Here is a 25,373-nt window from a genome sequence, read left to right as displayed (position 1 = left end):
AGAATCGCATGGATACATGCACAACCTATACTAGAACCACTGCCAGGTTGGTGCTGGTTTAGCTCAGTGGGTAGAGGGGGGCCTCATATACAAAGGTTGTATACAGCCCTCATTGCACTGGTCAGAGGATTGATTCCTGGTCTTGGTGCTGTTTGGTGCATGTTTTCTCCCCACTCTCCATCCTGTTTCATGTATCTCTTCGGGTATACATCTAAATAAAAGCAACCCCCCCCCCCCAAAAAAAGGACTACTGCCCAGTGCTTATATGCCTCTATACCTTGCAAACTATTCCTGGTGTTTGGCCGTATTTCTCTGTATGTTCATCTTAATGTTGAGTAATTTCTGCAAGCTTAAAATATTGAAGGCTGCAGTGACCTTTGACCTTCAAAATGTAATTAGTTTACCCTCTAATCCTAGAAAGTTTACGCAAAAATCCCATGCATTCTTGATTTAGGGTCACATTGACCTTGACCTTGTACCCCCAAAATCTAAGTCATAGTGGACATTTAAGCAAAGGTAGAAGGAAATCCCTCAAAGTGTTTTATCGTGTTTACAAGAATACACAGGATCCATACACTCATTCTAAAAACATAATGCCTCCACTAACTCTTAGGGGTCCACAATCATGCTGGCGTGATTTCATCATGCACTGCTTTTGTCATATGACAGCATGAAAACAAAGTCACATTTTGTATTGCAATCACTTTGTGTGGAAAGTATGATCTTTAAGCATTCTTCCAGTTTTTGTTTGAAGTTGAAGTAAAACAGAAAATATGATTATTTGAATTTGATATAAAACCAATATGTTGATTTGAATAACAATTTTAAAAATCCAGTTTGCAGGTTTGTTGTTTTTTTTTTGGAGGCCCTTTATCTAATATAGTAAATGAATCTTAAAAATATATATATATAGATTTCATTTTATACAGTTGAGTTAGTGCTGAAAAAGATTATACCAAACATAAGCATGGTACATATTTTCTGAGTGGTTTATTTTGCCAAAAGAAAACTAACAAAATGGCAGATAGCCAGTGGACCTCTAAGGGTTAAGGGATTTTTTTTAAAGTATGAAGGGCAATTTTAAAGGCTGTCCGTCATACTGACTGACTGGAATAATGAGGATAACCCCGCGTGGCAGCACACTCACACAGACAGACGCACAGACCTTCTATTTTGAAAGTTATTAAATCTATTAAAAATGATTCCTCTCATAGCCTGTGGGCTCTATCACTGACTTCGACAACATAGATTAGCAGGTGACATTGGTCTCCATGCTGACAGAGCACTTAGAGGCTGCTGGAGGTGTCTGAGCGCATCCGTCACAGAGGGCTACAGTTGCAGTTATGGTGCAGCGGGTCAGCATGCTTCAAACTTTGTGCAGACACAGTCTCATAAACGGTGGCTTTCATTTTAGATTGAAGAAAATTCTTTGATTTTTCTTAGGAATTATTTTGCACACATCTGTGTGTGGCCTCCGCCAAGAACCATGGGCATACAGAGGCTGAGCCATTATACAGCTTTTTATGGGAAATAATACCATCTCTATATGTCATCAGGCAGCAAGTTTACTGTAGTATTTAAGAGATCACAAAGCAAATTTCCCAGGGATCAGATGTCTGACTTGATACATGATGCTTAGCTTAAAGTCAGTTGTATTACTTTTACATTCACACACCATCATCACACCAGTAATGGTCAGAAATTCTGCTGAGCTGGCAAAAACGTGCAGGACTCTACAATTCAGCCTTTAACATCTTGTGAATCTGCTATGGTCTTTAAACTACTACATGTGGATATTGAAAATACTCTTAAAACAGTAAATTATATCTTAAATAGCACAGATCATTTTTGTTCACTTGACGACGGGGATCGTGCTCTGCTGTCACAGCATAAAATAATGACATAAGGAGTAAACGCTGTGCTGCTGTGTTTATCTTTTCTCTCCATTAGAAAAATGCATAACCTAAAAGATTGTTCTTGTTATAAAACTTTAGTTGGGGAAAGGGTGCTTTATGAATGTTGTGTTAAGAATATTTAAGGGAGAAAATTAAAATGTCGGAATAGTAAAATGGTATTACTAAATTTTAATGATCCTGTCCTTTGAAGTGAAAGACAGCAACAAGGTCCAGAGGAACGTCTGAGTCCTAGATTTAAATAACAGGATCAACCCTTTAAAATTGTGTCATTTAAAATACTATCTAAATATTTTTCCATGTTTATGGATTCCCTTTTTCACTGATGGTCCAGAAGTGACATTAAAGACTAAACCAGCCAAAAATAACCCCTGATTCACCGGGGAGGTCTACACAACACAAACAATACAAACACTGAGATTTACTGTAAGAAGAAGAAATATTTAGAGAGAGAGAGGAGACACTTTTTATGAGCATTTGGCTGGGTTGTGGAAATTACCGGCATTCCTATTCCACCTGTTCCTCCTGTCTCCATGATGATTCTGATGTCGGTACTAAGTTTATAGAACATAATATTAGACTTCTGCTTAGAGAATAGTCTTAGTAGCTCTGTCAGCCTCAGTTAAATAGATAAATTGCAGTTAAAAACATCAGCAATGTTCATGGCCTAGCAAGTCCTTGATAAGGGGGTTCCTTATAGCAATGGTTCTTAACTGGTCGGTTAAGGACGTGAAGTTCCTTCCAGAGGGGCGTGAATGTCCATCCATCCATCCATCCATTTTCTAAAAAGTTTATCCCGTTTGAGGTCACAGGAGGCATATAGAGACAAAGGACTAGGAACGCTCACTCTCACATCTACGGGCAGTTTAGTTACCAATTAACCCAATGAGCATGTCTTTGGTGGTGGGAGGAAGCGGGAGTACTGCAGTTAACAACTCTCTGCACAGAAAGTGAACCAGGAACCATCTTGCTGTGAAGCAATAGTCCTAACCTCTGCACCACCGTGCAGCCCAAAAACATGGCAAAAGTCCATATACAGAAGCCCATACAGGAAATTCACTCACATTTTTTTAAAAGTTTCCTACAGTGAAGACTTAATTTCAGTGTTTGTCAAGATTTCTACAAATGTATCTCCTGTTAGGAAATTCCTAAAAAATAATTACCAAATGTCCATGCTGTCTCTGGAAAATAGAGTAAAAAAGGATGTATGTGTCCTTCTGTAATGATGTGCTTTTCTAACATGTTTGTTTTGTCCTGTCTCTTTGTTTAAAATATTTTTTTCATTTATGCTCCAAACTGGAACCTTTTTCATGAAATAAATAAGATTTCTCAAAAATGTGGGTCTTGATTTCTCTTAAAGAGAAGGTGGTGGGCCCTGATGACCCTTCAGTTAAGAACCACTGCCTAATTGCATGTAAAACCTCATCTTCCAGTGCCTCTTTGGTTTCGTTTCTTTTGTTTTCCCTCTTCTCTTTCCTCATCAATTTGTCCACTTGAAATAAAACTCTTTGATAAACACCACTTGTTCAGACAGAGATGCTGTGTGTAACATGTGGTACTCACAGTCCCCCACCAGAGGGAGTCTGCATAGGTGTTGAAGTCTGAGTTGATGTCTTTCTCTGCCAGGTAGACGAGGAAGGAGGCAAAGATCAGGACCAGGAAACCGATGTACCAGGCTGTAATCAGCTCCTGTAGAGAGGGAGACAGAGAGGAGGAATCAATCACAGCTGTCAGCAACAACAACAGCATCTTTACCGCCATAATCCCTGCTGTCATTATCACTATCATCATTACTGCTAAACTCTCATCATCACATTTGGCTTCACTTTAACTTGACTCTACACTTCTGCCTAGAAAGCTGATACATCAATTCATCTTCATCAATGTGGTCTAACAGTGGACCGGTGGGTGTCCAGTGTTTGGGTCAGCATAAAAATGAACGACTAATCACCAACATGCAGCAGCTACAGGAGAGTTTAGAGTCTGAGGGCAGCAAATGTGATCAGGTAACAGCTGGTTATCAGCAGACTGGCCACATATTCCACAGTACGGAGTTATTAAATGATTTATCTCATTAGCCACCATTATCTCCAGACCTTAAATAACTCTCTACAGCACTCAACCACAGATCTGCTCTAACGGTAGCATGTGGACGCCACGCTGCAAAAATTTAAACCTTAATTAGTGTTGAAAGCAGAAGCTGAAGAGGACATGGATTCATGCATTTTTTTACTCTGGTAAATGTTGGTTGTTTTAATGAGGTCTTGGTTTATTCTCTTTATCTTAAGAGAACAATGCTGATGGTCTTAACTGATCTTGTTGCAAGAAATCTGGAAATTATCTATGCTCTTTACAGGATTTTGAGGGCTTGATATTTTACCTGAAATATCTTGAATTAAGAGGATTTTCTTGAATATATATGGAGGTGGATTTTGGGGCTGTATTGAAAACAAATTATGACAAGTTTTTCTTTTTGCACAAGTGACCACAATCAAGGACTTTTCAAAAGATAAACAAGAACATTATTTAATTTTGGGGGACAGCATTCAGCTGTCTGTTGTCCTCACCTTACTGTGGGCATAAACCACTGATCCCAGTAGTTTCCAGGTGCCTCCCCGTCGGTCCATACGAACCATCCGCAAGATCTGCAGAAACCGCATGCTGCGCAGGGCTGACGTGGCGAAGATGTTCCCCTGCGTGCCCGCTGCTATCACTGCCAGCGAGGCAACAAACACTATGAAGTCTGTGGAGAGAAAACACCCAGAGAGGAGGTGAAGACAGATCATTACGAGGTGATAAGGTTTCACAAATTTCCCATAAACACACGTTAACACTAACCTATGACACAGAAGGGCTTCCTGGCAAATCTCAGCCGTCCCTGCCATCCTCGGTATCTGCAACAGCAGCCAGCCGCCCAGATCCTGATGAAGTACTCCAAGCCAAACACCACGATCATCACAAACTCCTACAAACCACACACAGGCAGAGTTATGCAACATAAAAGTCAGCATGGATTATTCCATCATACAAACATATTAAACTATGGTATTTTCTAATTTTCTTTTTTTTTTTTACCATAAAATCCTATCATTTATTTTATTGTTTGACAGGGTTTTCAGTTAAGTTCCCATTCATATTTTTTCTTTTTTCTCAAAATATAAATGCTTGCTAATGGATTAGAGTAGTTATTATTATATTCTTAAAGTATTATTTTAGAATATATAAATGATTTAATATGCTGTCTTGTCATATATCTTGTTATAATGTGTTGTGTCTTTTGTTATATTTATATTAGGGCTGTCAAAAGACAATATTTCATAAAACAATTAACAGCAGGATTTCTGTAGTTAAACAGGATTAATCAATTCCTTTGTATAGCATTCTTAAATTTGACTATTTTGCATCAAAAACATTACTTTTGTAATTTTTATTTTTCCACTGTTGTAAACTAAGGGTAACTGACTTCCTGATTGTATACAGCCCTGCTTTTAAAGGTAGATGGACAACTGTCACATGAACTAAACCACAGATAAAGTCCACTGCCCACTGAGCTCTTAACCAAAGTGTGTTAAAAGGGTACATAAAGCATGTAGTTAATCATGTTTTTGAAAATTAGTGCACTAGTTGTGGATTATAGCAGTTAATGTGATTAGTCTTGACAGCCCAATTCAAATGTGTATGTGTATGTATCTTTCCATCCATCTAGACGTGAACAGGGTCTTAAAAATTGCATCAATGTTTTAAAATTGCATTAACCCTCTTAGCCCTAAGCTATTATGTAACCATTGTGTCTCACCTGAACTTTTTGTCTAAAAAAGCTAATTAAACATCAATCCTGTGGTGCACAATAAAGCTCTAAACACCCTTTAATTAAGGACAACCTGGGCTTTAAGAATATATTTGCTGCAGTAATGTCATTAGAATTTATTTTTAAAAAGTTATGGGACTATAAGGACAAAAGATTTTTATGTATTAAACACAGTTAACATTGATGACTAAGGTTATACTCAAACTTTTTTCCATCTTTTTGAGACCAAAAAGTTGGAAAAAAAAAAAATGACCATAAATCTTCAAAACATTCACTTACAAAAAGAATTTGAGTTTTGGGAATCTGTCTGCAGAGACTTTAAAGCTGGGTATACACTGTGCGGTTTTCCTGTGATTCAGCCGTGAATTTGGAGTCACACGGCTCCCTCGTGCGACTCTCGGTCAGATCGGGCATCATTTCTCGTGCTGTGTACAGGGGGCTACAGCGGCCGAACACAGCCCATCGTACAACCGTACAACCATCTCCCGACTGGTCTGGAGGATTTCTGGCATGTTTGATATTTTGCTTGTACGACTCCTGACACTTCACAGTAAGAGCAGAAATGCGAGCAGAACAAACAACTTTGGGGGATTGTTTTCCTTTGTTAACGGTCAGACAATGTCTTAAATTACCATGACAATAGCTGAAATCACTTTCTGATACAACCCGCTATGATAAAGTAAAAAACGAGCAGGAAATATTCCTATCAGCAGACCTGCCGCTGACACAGACGGTGCTGTTTGTGTGTGTGAGACAGAGAGAGATAGTGGGGGGGAGAGAGAGAGAGAATATGACAGGAAACACTTTACTCTCAGACCCTGAGACTTTTAAAACATCACAGTCCGTCCTGATTTCAGTCGCACAGTGTGAGCACTCAGGTCGTGCACGACTGTCGGATCGTACAGTGTGAGCACACAACTCGTGCGCGATGGTTTTGCGTCGTAAATGGTTCAGTTGCACAGTGTGAGATGACATTCTGCCATGACCGTCGTATGGTCGGCTTGAAATCGCACAGTGTACACCAAAGCATGACATGACAACTAAACAGCCTGCCACTGGCTGTCACAGCCCAGTCACAATGCATTCTGGAATACAAACAGAGAACATGGTGATGGGCTAACCTGCTAGCTGCAGGAACGATTGAAAAATTGATTATAAATGGATAAAAAGACATCTAATATAAGAGTTACTGTTGTAGTCTTTAAAGACCCTGGAGGGTCAGCCAAGTTCCAGGCCTGCTAGAAAATGTTCTGTAAGCGCTATGAAAGCCTGGATAGCGTCATTAGAATGGCACCATGGAGGGCTTTCAGAAGAAACAACAGTTATTGAGCTTTGAATAACACGTGTCTCTTCTTGTTGTACGCAACAGATAACAACTGTTTGAGGCTGACAGACATTTGAATCCAACAGCCACAGTGGCATGTGGATAAAAAAGTTAAATTCCAATCCTTCTTTTTTTATTTTACTTGTTGTTTTGCACATGAGATAGACAATTGTCGTGACATTGATACCTCTTTCACAGTGAAAGAGTAAAGTGAAGAATGAGCTGCTGACGTAGGAAACCAGAAGGGCTTATAATTAAAGCTCACCATATTATAATTAGACTTGTAACAAAAAAAATTATCAAGAAGACTCATTTACCCTGCATCACAGAAACCTTTGAGTCATTTGCCCAACAACATGTGTGTATAACAGGCAATAAAAAACACACCATTATAAAAGCAGACTCTGATTTGAATAAATCAGGTTTACGGTTAGGACTGTACTATTCAAGTCTGATTATCACGAAAGTGGTAATGTTAAGTTTTTATGTTCTATAGGTCTGTGAACACACCTCCACACACTGCCCACACACGTCTCTGCAGAAATACTTCTAAGGTGAGCACTTAACCTGATTCTTTATTAACCATCTGCCACAGCCTAATTTTAACTCTCTTGAGGTAGACATGAGTCTGTGTTAATAATCATAGATAAATTACTGTTATGATCTTAAATAAAAGATTAGAAATGATGGAAGTTTTACAACAGTAATCATGTCTTATTTACATGTGTCCATCTTCTCTCTATCTCTTATCTTTCTTGCTTTCGTGGCAGCTTAAGGCTCACTGAGCTGATCCGTCATTAGTGCAGATGTTCATGTAAGTAAAGTCCACTAATGGCTGATTGCCTGCTAATGGCTGCCTGATTGATCCGAAGAGTGAACGGAGGGAACGTGAAAGTCAAAAGTGCGACCATTAAATAGCACGTAAGGATAAGCGAGGTGGGAAGAGAGAGGGGTGAGGAGGGTGAGGGGTGTTGTAGGTTCATGAGGATACAGCTAGTGTCCATTACCTTTCACTAAAGCAGCTGGAGCACAGAGGAAGATGGGGGGAGATTATATGATGGCTATTAGGATTAGTGTATCATGTCTGTGATTTTCTGCTCTGTCAACAACACCTGAATCCTTCCACCTGCTTACATGGCTGTCTGTGATTCTACAAGCCAACAAAGAAACATGTACAAAGGCATGTACGGACACACGGAGGTTAGTCTGATCCTGTAGGACGGGGTACAGATGCTGAAGTGGTCATATGTGGGTTTGAGAGTGAAGGACAGAGAGGTCAGGGGTCGTACCAGGATGAAGAGGCCTTGGTTGGCGAACTTCTGGTGGTCAGGGATGGTGGAGAACACGGACAGCACCAAACAGCTGAACACCAGCAAGAAACTGAAACACAAACAACACCCAGGACATTAGACACTTTAAAAAATAAAAACTGCATCAGAACAGTCCAATACATTTTTATTTAACTTATCTATTTTAATGCTATGAAGGCTAAGAGAATAGTTGGGGTGTAGCTGATGTGGCAGAAGCCAAAAACACGCCGGCATCAAAACGATAGCCCCAATTATTTTCTATGAGCAAACCCAGGAGAACAGATATCATCACAGCAGAATGAAACGATGTAAAATAAATACAGTATTTCAATTAGTCATATGAATAAAACCAGAATAATTGGGGCTAACCCGGCTGAAATGACCTGGAGAGTGCTGATGACTGAGCAGCAACACAGTGGCACTGTTCCTAAAACACCAGTATACCTGAGCTATTGTTAGTTTTTAGGCCAGACAGTCACAGTCCAAATTTGAAGTCTAAAAATATTCTGTTTATGACTATTGTTCCAGAAATGTTCACACCCTCATGTATGACATCTGCATTGAGACTCAGCACCAAAAAAAACAAAGCACCTTAACTACGCGACCAGATAATTATTGTGTGACAACATCCAGTCTGAAATAATAGGAGCATGGAGACAAAAGGGAGAACACAGTGCAGCATGGCCGCAGTGCTATGTGAACAGCAAACAGCAGGGCAGGATTATCCAGGTGGCAGCTGCCGGCCCAGCTGGTCCACATATCAGAGCCCAAAGTTTCACAACACTTGTTGGTGCCAAAAAAAATGCTCCTGGTCTCACACAATGGTGCCCGTTCTCTTTGATCAGTAATGTCATCAACAAGTCTGAGGCCAGGATGTGTGGGAAATCAAACGCACCTCATGTAAAAGCTGCTTAACAGAAAAGGAAACAAAGGCAGAAAGCTGCTGCTGCAACCAAAACATGAAAAATACAAATGTAGAATAGAAATAAAGGAGGAGGGTGTACTCTGTTTGAAAACCTCCTGTGGTTAGTCATTTATACATGATTGTTCTATGAGCAGACACTGACAGGCTTTAAGGTGTCAGGGTCTCAGAGATGTGGAGAAGGTTTGCTTGACCTGAACCGAGCTAGTTTTTAAACATCTTAGATCAGATATCCTGCATGTATGAAGTATTAGAGTTCTGTCATTGATGTCTATTTGTTCTAAAGTGTAACACTGATTTTATTTGCAATCCATAGGAGGAGTTTCAAAAATCTTGCATCAACTTTAAATCAAAAATGACAGGGGACAGTAAGAGAATATTCGACAAGTGTCTAATGATCCTGCATTCTCCTGGTTGACTGAGTTTCTTGTAAGGCTGAAAGATTTGAGAAAATAATCTAATTGCAATTTTTCCTCCATTGCAATTAAATATTCAGTTATTCTTTAACATCAAACTAAGGCTAAAAAATTTGAAAACATATCTGAATATCAATTATTTTGACTATTACAAACTGATGTGAATTGTTGTATTGGAGATAGTGATCATTTTTGCCATTCTCATTTTTTATTAAGGTAGACATATAGAAATAAATAATAAATAATCTCAAAAATATATCAAACCGGTATTTTGAAACACATATCAGGTTAAAGAAATATTGCACCTTCTGCAATTTGAAAATTGCAGTAGGGCATGTTGCAATTTAATCTAAATTTTAATAAATTGCCCAGCCTTAGTTTCCTGGGATAGACCATTTCTATAATAAACATTTAAATATGTGTATTTTGGAGGAACATAACCATAAAAATCCTTGTCATGCTGATCTTATCAAAACTCACTGTCCAGTGGACTACCAGCTGCCTTCATCGACTGGAGCTCATCGCACCTTCTAGTCAACATTGTAAAACTAAAACATGTCCAGTGGTCTCTGGTGCAGGCCAGCACCACCCTGCAGTGCTCCACCAAGAGATGCAGGACTAAATACTGCTAGCACTGTGCTCATGATGATTAGCGCTGGTCATTATTATAACAGGCCACATCAGAGAGAACGGTCTTGACCGGCCCTCTAAAGTGTTTGTAGAGAACTTTGGTATAAATTGGTGCTATACAAACAAGGATTGATTAATTGATTGTGGAGGTCTGTGTGAGACATTGACTTCTAGTGGATTCGTTGTTTTTTTACTTCAAACCCAACCTAATAGACACATGTGAGTATGTGGCCAGTGACGGTTTTATGGTTTAAAACAGCGGTTCTCAACCAATGTTGCCTCAGGACCCACCACCAACTCCTCAATGGGCAATCGTGACCCAGATTTCTGATACTTTATTTTCCATTTCAATCTATTCAATGAAACACAATGATGTTTGGAGTTCAGAAAGTAAAGAACGTGGCAAATCTAAGAGACAGGAGAAAATACCACAAATTTTATTTTAAAAAAGTATCAGAAGATTCCCAAAAGTTTCTGGGCCACATTCAGAACCCTAAACCTAAACCCTACCAAATAAAAGTCCAAAACATTTCCTGGAAGGTTCCCAAAAATTCTCTGAGTTTGCAGTAAAAAATCCTGAAATTTTCTAGGGAACCTTCTGAAAAAGTCTGCTGAAAGGTCTTGTGAAAAGTCCTAATAACTACTGTTGAATTCTTACTAAAAATTCCTACTTCTTGTGATTTTTTTTTCTCGATTTACAGGAAAGTTCCAGAGAATATTAGAGAATATTTGTCCAGAAAACTCCCAAAAATTGATGGGGGAAACTAGTTGACAGGTTCACAGGGAAAATTCCTCAAAGATTTCAGATAAAGGTACAATGAAAACTCCTGAATAAACCTGAAACAAATTTGTAAAATTTTTTTTTGGTTTCCCTTCTCTAAACAAAATTTTGCTCCTGGCACACATTAACAGTATGAATGTATAAACAGCACCATGGCCCAATTTGGGTCCCAACCCAACAGTTGCCTTCTTTAGAGTTGTTTATATTCACTCAGAGGATCATACTTTATTGAGTTAATTTGTGTAAAGGGAGCTCCAAACAATTACAGAGTGCATAAATGAGCCCTTTTCCAGAAGGTCAACATTTCTGTATTATAAATCCTTTTTCTGGACTTATGTTTGTGATATTCTAACATCTAGAGATAGTGGATTTTTGATTTCATGAGCTGTAACAACAAAAATGTCTTGAATTATTTCCCTTTGTAATGACCAATCTAGAAAGAAGGACGTTTCACTTAAAAGAGAGAGTTTTTAGGATATTAATTTCTTCAGATGTGCCTGTATGTATTATTGATTTTATATCTGTGGGACAAAGTCAAATACAAATTTGTCACAAGTCTTGCAACAAGAGAACAAATCAATCATTGGCGGACTTTCCAAACAAAAGAAAAGAGAATAGTCAAAGAAGAAATAAGAACTGAATCAAGTTTAGGATGCATATCTGAACGGAGATCAAGTCTCTACTTGGACACTTACAATCCCTTTAAAGCAACATGCTGCTTTCGTAAACGCACGAAAAGAAAGAAACGCAAGAAAGACACCAAAAAGAAATAAAGCTTGACTGCTGGGCATTGAAAAACTCATTGAAAATACAAAATAATACAATGATCCATCTTACACTCATAAATTTGAACGTTTTGTCACTGCACGTGTAAAGTGAGGAAATGAGCAGCCTCTGTTTTTGTTTGGAGAGAAAACAAATACAAATATAAGTACAAATATAAAGACCAAGAAAGTTCTGAAGACACCTGAAATCAGGCATGAATAAACAGACAACCCCCCAGATTACTGCTGTACATACTGTATATCTCAGCGCAGTGATGCATGCACAGTGGAGTTTATGTTTCAGCCTCAGCAGAGTTAGTTTGAAAAAATACCCCGAAGACGCCACAAAAACAACTCTTTTTGGATCGTTCATCAACGGAGTAATGTGCTGACTAAACTGTCTGTCTCTTTCCCCTCAATTAACTCAAGGCTCTGTGTGTACTTCCATAAGGAGGAGATTAGTCGGGGCAGCATCTCAGGTGGATTTTTTCATTGACTTGTGCTTTATGACAGGAAACAAGCCAGAGCACGGATAGCTGGATCGACAGCTCGGCTATTACAAACTGCAAACGCAACATTCCTGTATAAAAAGGTTCTGAAAGCAACTCTGCATTTACCTGAATATAATACTATCACTTACATACAGTAGCTTCAAAACACTGCGATGAGTTACTGCCAACAGTAGCTCACCATTTCTGTTTGTGTAGTCAAAATGTAAAATTCCGCTCGGTGTCTTGTAACAAACTCTTAAATCCTCCCTCATCCTGACCACAAGCCACAAGCAGGCCTCAACGTCAGCCAAACAGCCAGAAGACGACTAAACACCATGAACACTGCGTATGTCACGCTTCTCCATGTAGGTACCAGTGATTATAATTCAACACTGAGTCATCATCATATCAGCTGTAAAGTGATTTAATTATTTAGCTTATGATGGTATTAAAGACAACAAGGCCAAAAGCTGACAAATTCAGGAGATCCCCTCCTGACTGGCTACAGTCAAGGTCATAAACCCCGCCTCCTCCATGTTAACAGATGGAAATACGGTCAAAACATTCAGTAAAAATATGCATCAAACAAATATTCGTCAAAACCAGAATCCGCTGTGGTCATGTTCCTGGTTTGTGAGGGTGCGTCTGACACTGATCTCCATCGGTTTGGCAAAGAAAAATAGGCAAACTAGTCTTGTGTTTATGTTAGGGCTGGCAAACAATTAAAGCTGATCATCACAATTAACCTCAGAATTTCTATAGTTAATAGGATCAATTTTGCCTTTTCTGCATTTAAAATTCCATGATTTTTTGCATTTATAATGTTTTGTACTCTCTTAGACTAAAGCTTGCCAAACACGCAAGGATTTCTAAAATCTTAACTGATTTTTCAAATGTGAGAGACCCCACACATGGCAACACATAATCTCTGAATTTCCAGTTTTGTTCCTTTGGTGGTGTGGTGTAGATTCTGTTCATTGAATACCAGACGTTCAGTCAGGTCTCATCTCTCAAACGCCAAATCTCGCATGGTCAAACATGACTTTAGAATGAAAAAGCTAGCGACGCTAGCGGTTAGCTCCATGCTAAGTCAACTGCAGCTGCAATTTGAGCCCAGCTCCCGCCCTTGTAAGATCTTCTGTGGACTTTTTTACAGCATACGTTGTTAAAAACTTGTTTCTCCCCCATTTATGACATCCATTTAACTTCATGCTTCCCATTTACTATTATTTCTTTAGCTCCTCATCTTATTTATTTTCCAACAAACACAAGCAATACGTCATTCTATACCATAACCAACACAATATTAGATTAAACTGGGATTGAACAATTTGGAAAAAAAAAAAAAATCTAATTCTAATGATTTTGACTCAAATTGCAAATTGGATATAAATTGTTGGATTGAAGGGAGTACTCATTTTTATGTCACTCTTGTATTTAATGAGAAATAAGCACAAAAATAAAGAAAGTAGGATTTTTCTGTAGACTATTCTTAAAAAACGGCACTTGAATGATTGCATGATATTTAATGCATAACATCCCTGCTGCAAAAAAAAGCATTAAATTGGTATTTTAACAAATTTCAGGTCAGGTCAAGATAATTTGCACCTTTTGCGATCTGAAAATTGCAGCAGGCAATACTGCGATTTAATCTATTTGCGATTAATTGCCCAGCCCTACTTATCTGCTCGGTTCTCTTCTGTGCTCGCCACACAAAACAGAATTTTGGTTGTAAATATTGAACATGTTTAATATTGAGTCAGAGCGCATCCAATCAAGCCAGAGTTGGAAAAAAATCCTTTTTAACAAGATTAATCGAGTTAATCACAGTAAATTAGGGTCCATAATCAGTGCACTAATATTTTTAATTGCAAACAAATGCATACATTATTGTCCCTTTCAGCATAATTTGGTGAAGCCACTAGTGTCTCCCTGCAGCCACAGTGATGTCAAATAAGTCCACTACTGTTCCTTAATGTCTCATTTCTCATCTGCACCTTTTTAATGATCTCTTATTCCATTTTCAGTCCATAGCAAGTTCCTTTTGCCAAGGCTAAGTCCATACTTAAATGCTTACTTACTTTAAAAAGTACAGGAAGTGGTTTACTCTTAGTTGAAAACAGTAAGAAAAACTCCAAAATGACAGAAAAATTGGTTTGTAATGCAAAATAGTGCAATTTTAAAATGCATTAAAAAGTGTGAGATTAAACTCGATCAAGTACAGAAATTATGAGATTAACTGAGATTAAAAAATATAATCTTTTAGTCATTTTTAAAAATTTCTTGCTTTCTTTGTATACCCATAAAAGGGTAAAAGTTCACCATGCTTTCACTCTGTTTATCAACAAACAATAATACCTGACCTTGACATGTAACCAGACAGGAAGGTTTGATATATTCATTATAAATGAACACACTAATGTGTAAAAGCTCTACATGTCATGTAGTCAATCAAAGAGGCCAATCTGATCCGATGAATCAACTCATCTATGGGAGTCAGCTGCTGAGGAGGTTTACTGTAAGGCCGTCTGCATTAGTAATTGCTCCAGAACTTTTAGAAAGAAAATTGCATGCTCTGCTATAATGTACACACAATATTGGAGTGTTCTCCAAAGACGACCGAGAGCAATTTGTCTCACAGACAGAAGGGAGAATCAAGAAAACTGCAAGCACAGTGAGCTGAGAAAGAAAGAAAGAAAGAAAGAAAGAATATGAGATAAACAGTGAGGAAACTAAACAAAAGTGCAGATAAATCTGTATTTTGGCCATTTTCTGTGTCGTCTTTGAATCTTGACTGATCTCTGTTACAACACCCATCCTGTGTATAAAGAGCAAACACTTTGGCTCCTTGCCTGTAAAGCCTCAAAATGTTGGGCTTCTCCTGGGCCAGACAACAAATAAACTCAGAGCAGCGTACGTACAGGGCAGCCAGACTGCTCCTAATGGTGGTGAGGCGGCTGCTTTACTGCAGCCACCCTGTAAGCATACATAAGTGAAGAGGGAGAGCTCACATTACTCTGACTGGACGATGAAAAACTGAGTGAGATGAATAGGTATAACCAGTGCTAATAAACAAATAAGACATACAGTATTGCTGTGTTATGCTGTGTGTGTTTCTGGAAGGGTTTATGAGGTTAGCGCTCTCCACCCCGTGCCAGTCAGCGCGCCTGGCAGAGAGAAGAGGAGCTGAAGTGTCGGGGAATGCACTTTTGATTCAATAACGGCTGGATGATAAAGCAGCTATCAGTTACACACAACAGAGGAGGAGGAGGGAGAGAGAGGAGCTGAGAGGGAGGATGCAGAGAGAAAGAGAGCGCTGAGGTAGAAATATGTGTGTTGCTGTAATAAGAAACACAGAATAAAGAGAAGAAACATAAAGGACTGAATAAGGAACAGACTGAGTAAAAAGACGGGCTAAACAACCACTCCATGAAGGTGAAGCCAAAGGATTTAGAGCTCCCCCTGCTGACAGGCTGCAGTAAAAGCTCTGCCTCCTCCATGTGAAGTCTTAAGTGTACCATTTTACAGAGTAAAGGCCTTTGCACATAAAACACCCCAAAAATGCTAAGAATGTGGAGGCAAATTTTGAAGCGCCTTTCTATGCACATTAGGAGAAACATGATTCTGCAAATAAAATACTCACACTAAAAAAATCATGCTACAAAAGTCTGCAGTGCCAGCCTAGACATCTCTCTCCCCAGCAGCATTTTACAGCTCTCCTGAGGGATTCAAAGGTGTTGCAGACCAGATGAGATGTATAATCCCTCCAGCACGTTCTGGGTCTTCCCCAGGGTCTCCTCCCAGGTTAGTTGTGACTGGAAGATCTTCACAGGGAGGCAACCAGATGGCCAAACTTCCTCAGCTGGATCTTTTCAACAGCGGCTCTACTTCCCCCCAGATGTCCGAGCTCCTCAACCTATCTCTAAGGCTGAGTCCAGACACCCTCTGGAAGAATTTAATCTAACCACTTCAACCCAGGATCTCATTCTTTCATTTTTTACCCAGAGCTAATGACCATAGGTGGGGGTTGGAATGAAGATCGACCGTTGAATCTTAAGCTTTGGTACGGTACATCTGCAACACTGCTGATGCTTACAGTCCAGTCTACCTTCACTGTGAACAAGACCTCAAGACACTTGAACTTCCTCATTTAGGGCAGAGACTCACTCCCCACCTGGAGGGGGCAATCCACCATTCTCTGGCAAAGAATGTCAGACTTGGAGGGGCTGACCATCAGTCCACCAACTGGGACATCCACCTACAAACCGTCCCAGGGCCAGCTGAAGAAGCCAACAGAACCACATCATCTGCAAAAAGCGGAGATGGAATTCAGAGGTCACTAAACTAAAAACCGTCCTTCCCCCGCCAGCATCTTGAGATCCTGTCCATGAAAATCACAGAATCAGAGTGAAGTGGCAGCCCTGTAGAGGCCAATATGTATCTCTAGTGGACAGTATCAACTTGAGGATTTTTTAACTTAAATGTGTGCTTTGGTAAGCAAAAAGAGTGGGACATAAATCTGTGGCCTCAACAGCCTGGTTCCCTCACCAAAGAATTTCACCTTTTATATCAGTGATAATCTACTGGCAGCTTTGGGACCATATCAAGCCCCCAGAGGATGATTGATAGAAAGCCATTATTTGTAAATATGATGCATAATAAATACATAAATGGTCCATAATCAGTCCAGTTATGATTAACTCTGCAGCTTTCCTTGTCATCTTTCCATTTTGCACTCTTGGAGAGTGCAAGAGCCTTCAGGGCACAATGTACTACTGTCAAACCCACTGATGGACAACCTGACAGCTTTAGAAATATGTAGTTGAAATCTTTCAACCCCCCCCCATCGGTGGCTGCTCACTGTTAATGCCAAAAACGTACTTATGTTTCAAAATAAAAATACTACTAAATGTTAATTAGATGTATTCTTGTTTAGTTAATTTGAAAGTCTGGGCCCCAAAGAATCTTTTGGGGGAAAAATCTTTGATAGCTGATGACAGAAAGAGGTGAAAACACACTGTCTAAACTGATATCCAGGGAGCTGTACACAAAGTAAAGGGTCATGCAACTAAACCTGAACTCAAAACTGTGTGCAAGTGCGTGCATGTGGAGCCAGACCTGATCAATCCGGCTCTGACGACAGCTTTCACAAATTGACCATTTATCCGTTTATACAAACAACAACTGAACAAATACACAAACACAGAGAGACTGTGACAGATCTGATTATTGACCACTTTCACAAGGGCACTAGCAAACATGGACAGTTTCAATTAAACATAGGGAAGAATCTAAAATAGAACATAGGATGTATTTTTAGCAGTGAAAGACATGTGAACCTGCATCTTTGGAAATGTCACGCTTTATGTCTTAACTGTCTATGAGGTTATGCAGGCCAAGTGCTCCCTATGCTAACAACAAGCTCAGCACAAATAAGGCAAAAAGAGTTGAAGTACTGAGTCCTGCCAGGACACAGGTAACAGGAAAAACAGCTGAGTTAGTGGAGGTAAAAGGGGAGAACGAGATTGTCATAAGGGGAATAAGAGAAAAAGGGGGAAACAGTAGAAAGATATTAATAGCATTTCACTGTCTTTAAATAGCGGCTGCAGGAGAAATGTGCACAGGTAGGCTGCAGAGTCCAGGCAGACCACGATCAGTGACGCTGTTCCACTCTCCTCTCTCCCCTTCTCCTCCTCCTTCTTCTTCAGGGACTGCAAACTTTCAAGGCAGGAACAAAAACCAACACAAACAAATAAGAGGTGAAAAGTGCTTTTTTCACAAGAAAAAAAAGCTGACGATGCAATTTAGAGGTAGTGAGCAGGAGGAAAGGAGCAACCTGACATGAGAGTGAGGGTAAAAATGAGAGGAATGTGTTTTTTTCCCCATGAATGCTGTAATTTTCAGGAATATTACACGTTTAAATCAATTATTTACACAAGTGGGAAAAAAGTGACATGCAATGACTGTTGATCACACATAAAGGTGCAACCAGGCAGTTTGTATCACGAGTAGCAGATACTTCAGCACAAATCACACAAGTCTACACTCTTTCCACTGCAGATAAACACAGAGACTCATGTAGAGCTATTTTCTGCCGTGCTGTTCCATCTTGGGTTCACAGATTAAAACACAGCATTAACACGGTTAAACTATAAACTATGAGAAAGTCAGTCTTGGCCACATCAGACACAGGAGTATCTGTAAACCAGCTAAATACTAACACAGGCACACAAACTGTGCCAGAGCTAATGTAACAGCATATCACCACTGAGCTCACTGTTCTCTGCTCTGATTCACTAAAACTCTTTGCAAACCTAAGCTGGTGAACCAAAGGCTTCTGTCATCGCTGAATATTTGTCCCTGGCTCTCTGTACTGTAACACAAAATTACCTGAAACTTTGCACACTGTGATTCAAAGTTAACATCACTGTGCATTAAGAGCAGAAGAATTAAGTTTACGTAGACTATTAAGTAGAGGGCTGGATTTTCTTCACTTTCAGTGTTCCTCCAACACCAGGAACCATTTCCAGAGAATGTGACTAACTTACATGACAGCAAAATTGCAAAGCCTGAGCTCTACATGAAAAGCAATTATTTTGAAAAATTATATGGCAAGTAGAACAGAAATCACACAAGCCCTACACCTCTTTTCTTCTCTTGGCTTCACTACAAGTTAAAAATGAAAAAGAGTAAAAAAATGGGTTCACTATCCTCATTCCAACCATCATGAACTGCCACCTTATGATGGTTGATGAATCTTAACTCCAGTTCATGCAGGACATGGAAATCATAGACCCTGCTGCAATCAGCTGATGGCCAGCTTATTTCAACTACCAGCTCTCACAGCCAATCACAGCTCGTTCTCTCAACACTGTGGTCCATTTATATATGACTGCATCAATTCCAATCACACCTCACTGCTGCTGACAAAGCTTCACCTCCTCCACCCCAGCCTCCTCCTTTTTAGGCTAAAGCTTTTGTTTCACCCTCAGATTCATTCAAATAAGTTACTGTTGAACTAAATTTTGCTGTATCTGATGTACATTGTCATAAAAGGATCTCTCTATATGGGTGTTCCAAGCAATGCAATGCGCTCCCTGGAAAGTCAAGGCATGCTGCTTGACTAATCCAGTAACATTGTAGCTCCATTTTGCTATACATGGTTAAATGTATGACAAAAGGGTTCCTAGATGTTTTTTCCTGTCCCTGTTAACCTGTGGGCTGGGTTGTCAGGGAGTATCAGCCCCCGATAGGGAGGGGGGAGAGTCGATACTAAGAGTGATTCAAAACCTCCCAAAGTAATAGAAGGGGAACAGAGGAACCTCTGTGAAACGTGGAGTGCAGGAGCACTCCACTGGAGCCAGATGGTGACGTCAGGCCAACATGGAAACAACATGGAGGCACCACCCTACTAGAGGGATGGGCAGGGGGGTCAGAGATTGTAGAGGGGAAAGCAGGTGAAGGCAGTGATTATGGTGTGCTGAGCCCCAGGGGTTGGTTCTTGGCATGTGGAGAATATGCAGTCTTCTTGGATTTCCTAGAGGGGGAATGACTTGAAAGTTGTTTCAGCAGATCTGCAGCTGTAAGCGTTAGATACTGGGATGAATAAAGGAGCTGAGTTTTCAGCTCGATACCAGGAGGGTGACAGACGGAGTAAACCTAAATATGAACTGAGAATGTCTGATAAAGTCCCCTGTCTCTAAGATCTTCAACTTCCACCTCCAGAACAATTTCTTGAACATCCCAGGGGAGGTTTGGGACATGTGGTCTGCCATAAAGACTATCCGTGCCTGTTATGGTGGCAGCCTAAGAGCACGCTGGTGAAATAAGCCATACAGAAAAGGAGGTTCTGGTAACCAATCATTCATTGTTTTGTTGCTAGCATTCCTCCTTTTGTTGATGGTGACACATGCTTTTGACTTAACTGTTTTAAATAAGTCATTTTTCTGATTTATGTTCATATAGCCTAGAGTATATCTAAGTTTGCTTTATAAATGAATCATAATGAAACACATTAAGCTTTTAAAGAGTCAAGCTCTTTCTAAGCATACTGGATCCCTAAATGGACCTGATTTGAATGGATGCTTGAAGAATAAAATATAGCACGACTTTTAAATCACACACCTTTTGGGAAGAAGTAAAAAATTACACCTCACTGTAAAATAAGCAGCACACAAGCTACACAGAGAAAATACCAAAGGTGTGACCTTTAAAATTCCCATGTGTCTTTACAGCAACTTGAAACAAGATTCTGTTATCTCCAAAAGTACACCGTCCATCAGCTAGCTTCAAAAATGAAACAAAAAGTTGCAAAACCAAAAAGGGCAGAGAAATAATCTGACTTTTTTGGAAACTCCTTCTAAAAACAGCTCAGTACAACAGCAGTTCTAGTTATGATTACAAGCACAATTTAACTAAAAGGTCTACACAACTTGATGGATTTTGTCTTGCTGAGAGTGCCTCCTAATTGAACTTCAGTCTTTCATTTCAGCCTTTCATTACAGTGATTTATACATAGGCTGTATGTATTTGTGCTTGATATAACTGATTTCTGTTGTGATACATGTTATTATAAAAGTTGAAAAGTTCAATAAAAAGATTTAAAAAACTACAGTGATTTATACTTCACAATTATTATATTTATCAATCAGTATTTTTATTTTTTTAAATATGGTTGACTGTCTATTTTATCTTTTTAATGACACATTAATTTGGAAAGTTCTGCATGTTAACCCAGCATCTATTACATGGCATATGCGACACTGGTGTGTCTTAGCAAAGGGACTCTGCAAAAATAAAAGAAAAAAGGTAATTTAAGACTAAAGCAAAATGTTTATTGGTCACATATCTACCTAGTCAGTTAGAAAAAAACAAGTTAATGTACATGAAGAACATAAGAGACTGTCTATGTGATGTATGTCTGTGAGTGTATTGTTTAATAAGTGCTGGGTTAATTGTAAATGAATATCATTTGCTGATGACTGCTGCAGCTTTGACCTGGTGGGAATATAAAAAAATGAGGTTTAGTTTATAACTTAAAGGTAAAGTGTGTCATAATATGCCTTTAAGAATTTGGCAGAACAAACTTGTAAAAAAATAAACATAATATTTACAAGTAGGCCTATCTAAATCAGTGCTTTAAAGTGTTGAATATGTAAAACTGTTAATTTAAAAAAATAATTTAGGAGCTTTTTAGGGGCACAAAAGGCCGAATGGTTAGGTACCCATGTACACAGGCGGCCTGGGTTCAAGTCTGGCCTGTGCAGGGATGGAAAAAGTACATGAATATAGTATTCAAGTAGACGGACAGTTAGTTGAAATAAAAGTTTACCTTGTATTCTAAAAAATAAAATAAAAATAATTTAATTTGCTTTTTTTCCAGATATTGCATTTGTGGTTTGACATGCAATTATTTCTTAAGTCCTTTATCCTCTGTATTTTTAAACAAACACTAGCTACAAAAGAAAAGAAAGATTTCTGTATAGAGCAGAACATAAATGCTGCAGGAAAATTGCTAAAAAAAAAAAAAAAAAAAAAAAAATACTGCAAATGCAATTTGAAATTGCCATATGACATTGCGATTTATGTAATTTTTGGAGAATTGCCTAGCCTTAGTAGATACTGAGGAGTTGTCCAGTAAAATATGAACTTTCCTTATTGGCAGTCACAACAAAAGAATATGGATCCACAACCAGGCTGTTCAGGTAAAGTCACACTTCTATAATACAGTACAACAGCTTTTTATGGATGTGATGTGGAATTGTTCTCTCTATGTGCTACTATGAACTCAACAGATGAGGAAAAAGCATTTGAGTATAGTATTCAAGTAAAAGTTCAGTTACTCTGGTTAAAACCTACTTCAGTAGAAGTACTGATTTCAAAATGTACTAAAACATACAAGTACACAAAAAACTACTCAATTACAGTAATTTGAGTAAATGTAATTAGTTACCCTCCACTTATGGGCCTGTGGCTCCTTTCCTGAATGTCTTTCCCTCATCTCTCATCCCTGTGTCCAACTCTATCCACTGTCCTCAGCTCTAAAAACATAGGAAGGGTGCCCTCCACAGACTGTGTCGTCTTGGATTTTTGTATATACCACAGAGACCAAAAAACAGACATGCATTGTTTTAATTCCCACTTGTTGCCACAGTTATCACCAGAGAAGTGAGCATTGGAATCTAGAATCTGACTATTCCTAGACTCCTTTAAGGACAATATCAGTGTCATTTATTCATTAAAGTTGAAAAAAATTGTGTGATAAAAAGGGGCAGTAAAAATCAAACTATGAGATTTATGAGCACCGTATGAAGACAAGTCATCCTGCTCAGCTGTAAGAAATGGGGAATATTGTTAAGGTCTAAATACATGTATAATCTGAGATTCGCACCAACGCATGCATACCTACATACAAACTTTCACTGAAGCACCTCACACCCTTGCAGAGAAGATCAATTCTGTTGCTCCTCAGTTTCCAATCTCTTCTTTTTGCCATGTATGGGCTCTAGTCACTGAATTGTTCTACACAAAGGCTGGAGATGTGACCAAGGTTGAAGTGAAATGCTGAGAGCTCTGACATTTAACAGTGGCATTGTTAACACCTTCTCTCCAATTAGTACAGAGTCTAAAACCCTTTGCTAGGTGCACAGAGTTCTTGTATAACGCTGACATTTCACCATTGAACTGGTGAGTGAGTTAACCTTCACACAGCTTCGATAAGCACGGCTGGAGGATGAGGATCAGGCTTTGTTGATAACACATGGAAGGAGGAGAGGATTCCTGAGGTTTCTGAATGTTTCTGTTTGTATCAGGATATTTCACACTAAAAAAGTAAAAAAAAAAAAAAAAAAAAAAAAAAAAATTCAAGCTGAAGTCATGACCCAACCATGTGATGTTCCAGAGGTTTACTGGAAGTGAAACTCCCCACCATTCAAAACACACGTAGGCCCCACACTCTAATCAGACCCCCACCCCTGGACTAGAGGCAGGACCAGATTTCAGGCCAATCATCATTACTCTGTGACAGGTCTAACCTGGTTACACCAGCAGCGGGGATCTCCGGTGATGGATTACCGAGGGTCAAGGCCATCTCTTGAGGATTGAGAAACAACAAAAAAGAAAGCAGTGACTGTAACATTTGAACCCGGGGTAATGGGATTGGTCAAGCAGCTTGGAGTGCAGGGTGTGAGAAAGTGAGCCGGGGTCACACACAACCCTGGTGGTCAGCGGATCTCGAGGAGGAGTTGACAGGATTTACAGAGGACACAATGGCTGGAGTATTACTGGGGCTGCTGTGACTAATGACGAGGGTTGAGGACGTTTAAAGCCCAGAGCAAAAATCATCATGGTCCCTGAAGAGGTGAATGATGCTGTTTGTGCTTTTTTAAAAAACACATTTTCCGAGAAAAGGAATTATGAATTTTTGTAGCACAAAAATTTTGTCTCACACCCTGCTAAACAGCCACAGATCTGATGAAACTACACAGTGTTCACAGGTCTGTCCTAGGATGTTCTTGTAAACCTGTGGACACCCCTTTGCTCAAACGGCATTATTACCAACAGTAAAACTTTGTATTAGTAGAACTGGCCCACCTAGACCTAAATTCCCATCCACTGTCAGATGGCATCCTCATGGTAGTGTCCCTCAACCCTAAGGCTGGACTTATACTAACAGACTGTTTGTTTTCTTTGCTGTGATCCATGTCAGACAAGTACACATGTAGGTCGTTTCCACCAAGCGGTCCGGCTCAGTTCGGTGCAGAACGGCACGCATTTTTTGTGTGTTTCCATATAGCAAAATTGGGAAAGGGTCCAAAAGAAAGACGACCTGTACCGTCCTACTTTTCGGCACCCTTCTGTAGGGGTACCAATCTCACCTATCTGTCCCAAAAAGGTGGAGCTACACACACAACAACGGGGGGTTGCACTGATGTCACGTCAGCACGCAACACGACTGCTCGGCTGTGGGCTGCAAAACATGGAAGTCTGATATGTGAGGAGCAGCGAAAACGGGAGATAAACAGAATAATATCAGCAATAATCAGGGATATTTGAACTCGACAGAGATCCAAACTGTTTCCTAGTCTGTGAATATTGATATCTGGCCACAAATCAAGTTTCCTGAATTTTATCTGGACCTGATTTTACACAAAGCAGAACCTGAAGGCTCACATCAGCCTGGTCCATCCACAATGGATGAAACTAAACTAATGCTGAAGTTTTGTGCATACAAAGCCTTAAATCAGTTGATTCTTTGCACTGTAACTTTCATCTACTTCTTACTTTAGGTAACCTGTGCAAACATCACTCTGTGGTTATTGAACGTGTTTGTAAAACTTCGGGCTGCAGCCTATTTTAAAACGAGATCAGTGCACTCAGGATTTCTGACTTAATCTAGTTTGATTGACATATTTTGTTGTATAAACTGTTCTAGACTAGATATACTCATATATTAACTCATTGAGTGCCATTGAGGTAAATATATGTCAAAGTGTTTTTTCGGCAGCAGGCACAAGGGGGCACTCTCACGCTCCCTTTGAGTAGTTTTGGGGTTTCTGGGATACGTAGTCGGAACACGGAAGACGGTAGATCAAAAACAACTGAGATCAGAGCAGGAAGTGGAGACGCCAGGATGGAGGATCTAAGCTAAAAGTTCTAAAATATTCAGTATCGGCACAAAATGCCCCCCAAAAACTGAGGGATCAAGTGGCCAGTTTCGCCGGTAGACGCTGGAAGAAACTTTAAACTTTTGTGTGAGAAATCGGTAACTCACTGAAACCGACAGTGAGTCCACCATCAGTGCTTTCATTCATCTGCTTTGGCCGGCCAAGAGGCTAAAGACTGTTGCCAGGTCTCCCCTGTGCGTTGGCATCCACTAGCCAGCTGGATGCAAAAAGTGACGACACTTCAGGGATGGACTTTTCCGACCCAGACTCTGAGGAATGGCTGCTGAGTGAGTGGAGCGGATCTTGATCTCCGTCCCAGAGCGATGGAAGTAAGTTAACATTAGAAACC

The 25,373-nt window shown here is 39.6% G+C and overlaps 1 protein-coding gene across 2 annotated transcripts in view; it reads right to left on the bottom strand.

Moving 5' to 3' along the window:
- The window catches only part of LOC121523192 (potassium voltage-gated channel subfamily KQT member 4), a 73,218-nt gene that overhangs the window by 18,749 nt on the left and 29,096 nt on the right, over nucleotides 1–25,373 (bottom strand). For both annotated transcript variants that reach the window (XM_041807972.1, XM_041807973.1), the window contains exons 2-5: nucleotides 8,335–8,425; nucleotides 4,752–4,878; nucleotides 4,481–4,656; nucleotides 3,477–3,602 (exon numbers count right to left, since the gene is read on the bottom strand). In XM_041807972.1, the coding sequence (XP_041663906.1) occupies nucleotides 3,477–3,602; nucleotides 4,481–4,656; nucleotides 4,752–4,878; nucleotides 8,335–8,425 (520 nt within the window). The remainder of the gene's footprint in view (nucleotides 1–3,476; nucleotides 3,603–4,480; nucleotides 4,657–4,751; nucleotides 4,879–8,334; nucleotides 8,426–25,373) is intronic.

This window comes from Cheilinus undulatus, linkage group 16 (genome assembly GCF_018320785.1).
Source record: "Cheilinus undulatus linkage group 16, ASM1832078v1, whole genome shotgun sequence".
NCBI lineage: Eukaryota > Metazoa > Chordata > Actinopteri > Labriformes > Labridae > Cheilinus > Cheilinus undulatus.
Note: the sequence above shows the minus strand (reverse complement) of the source record. Positions and strands in the feature narration are given on the sequence as shown.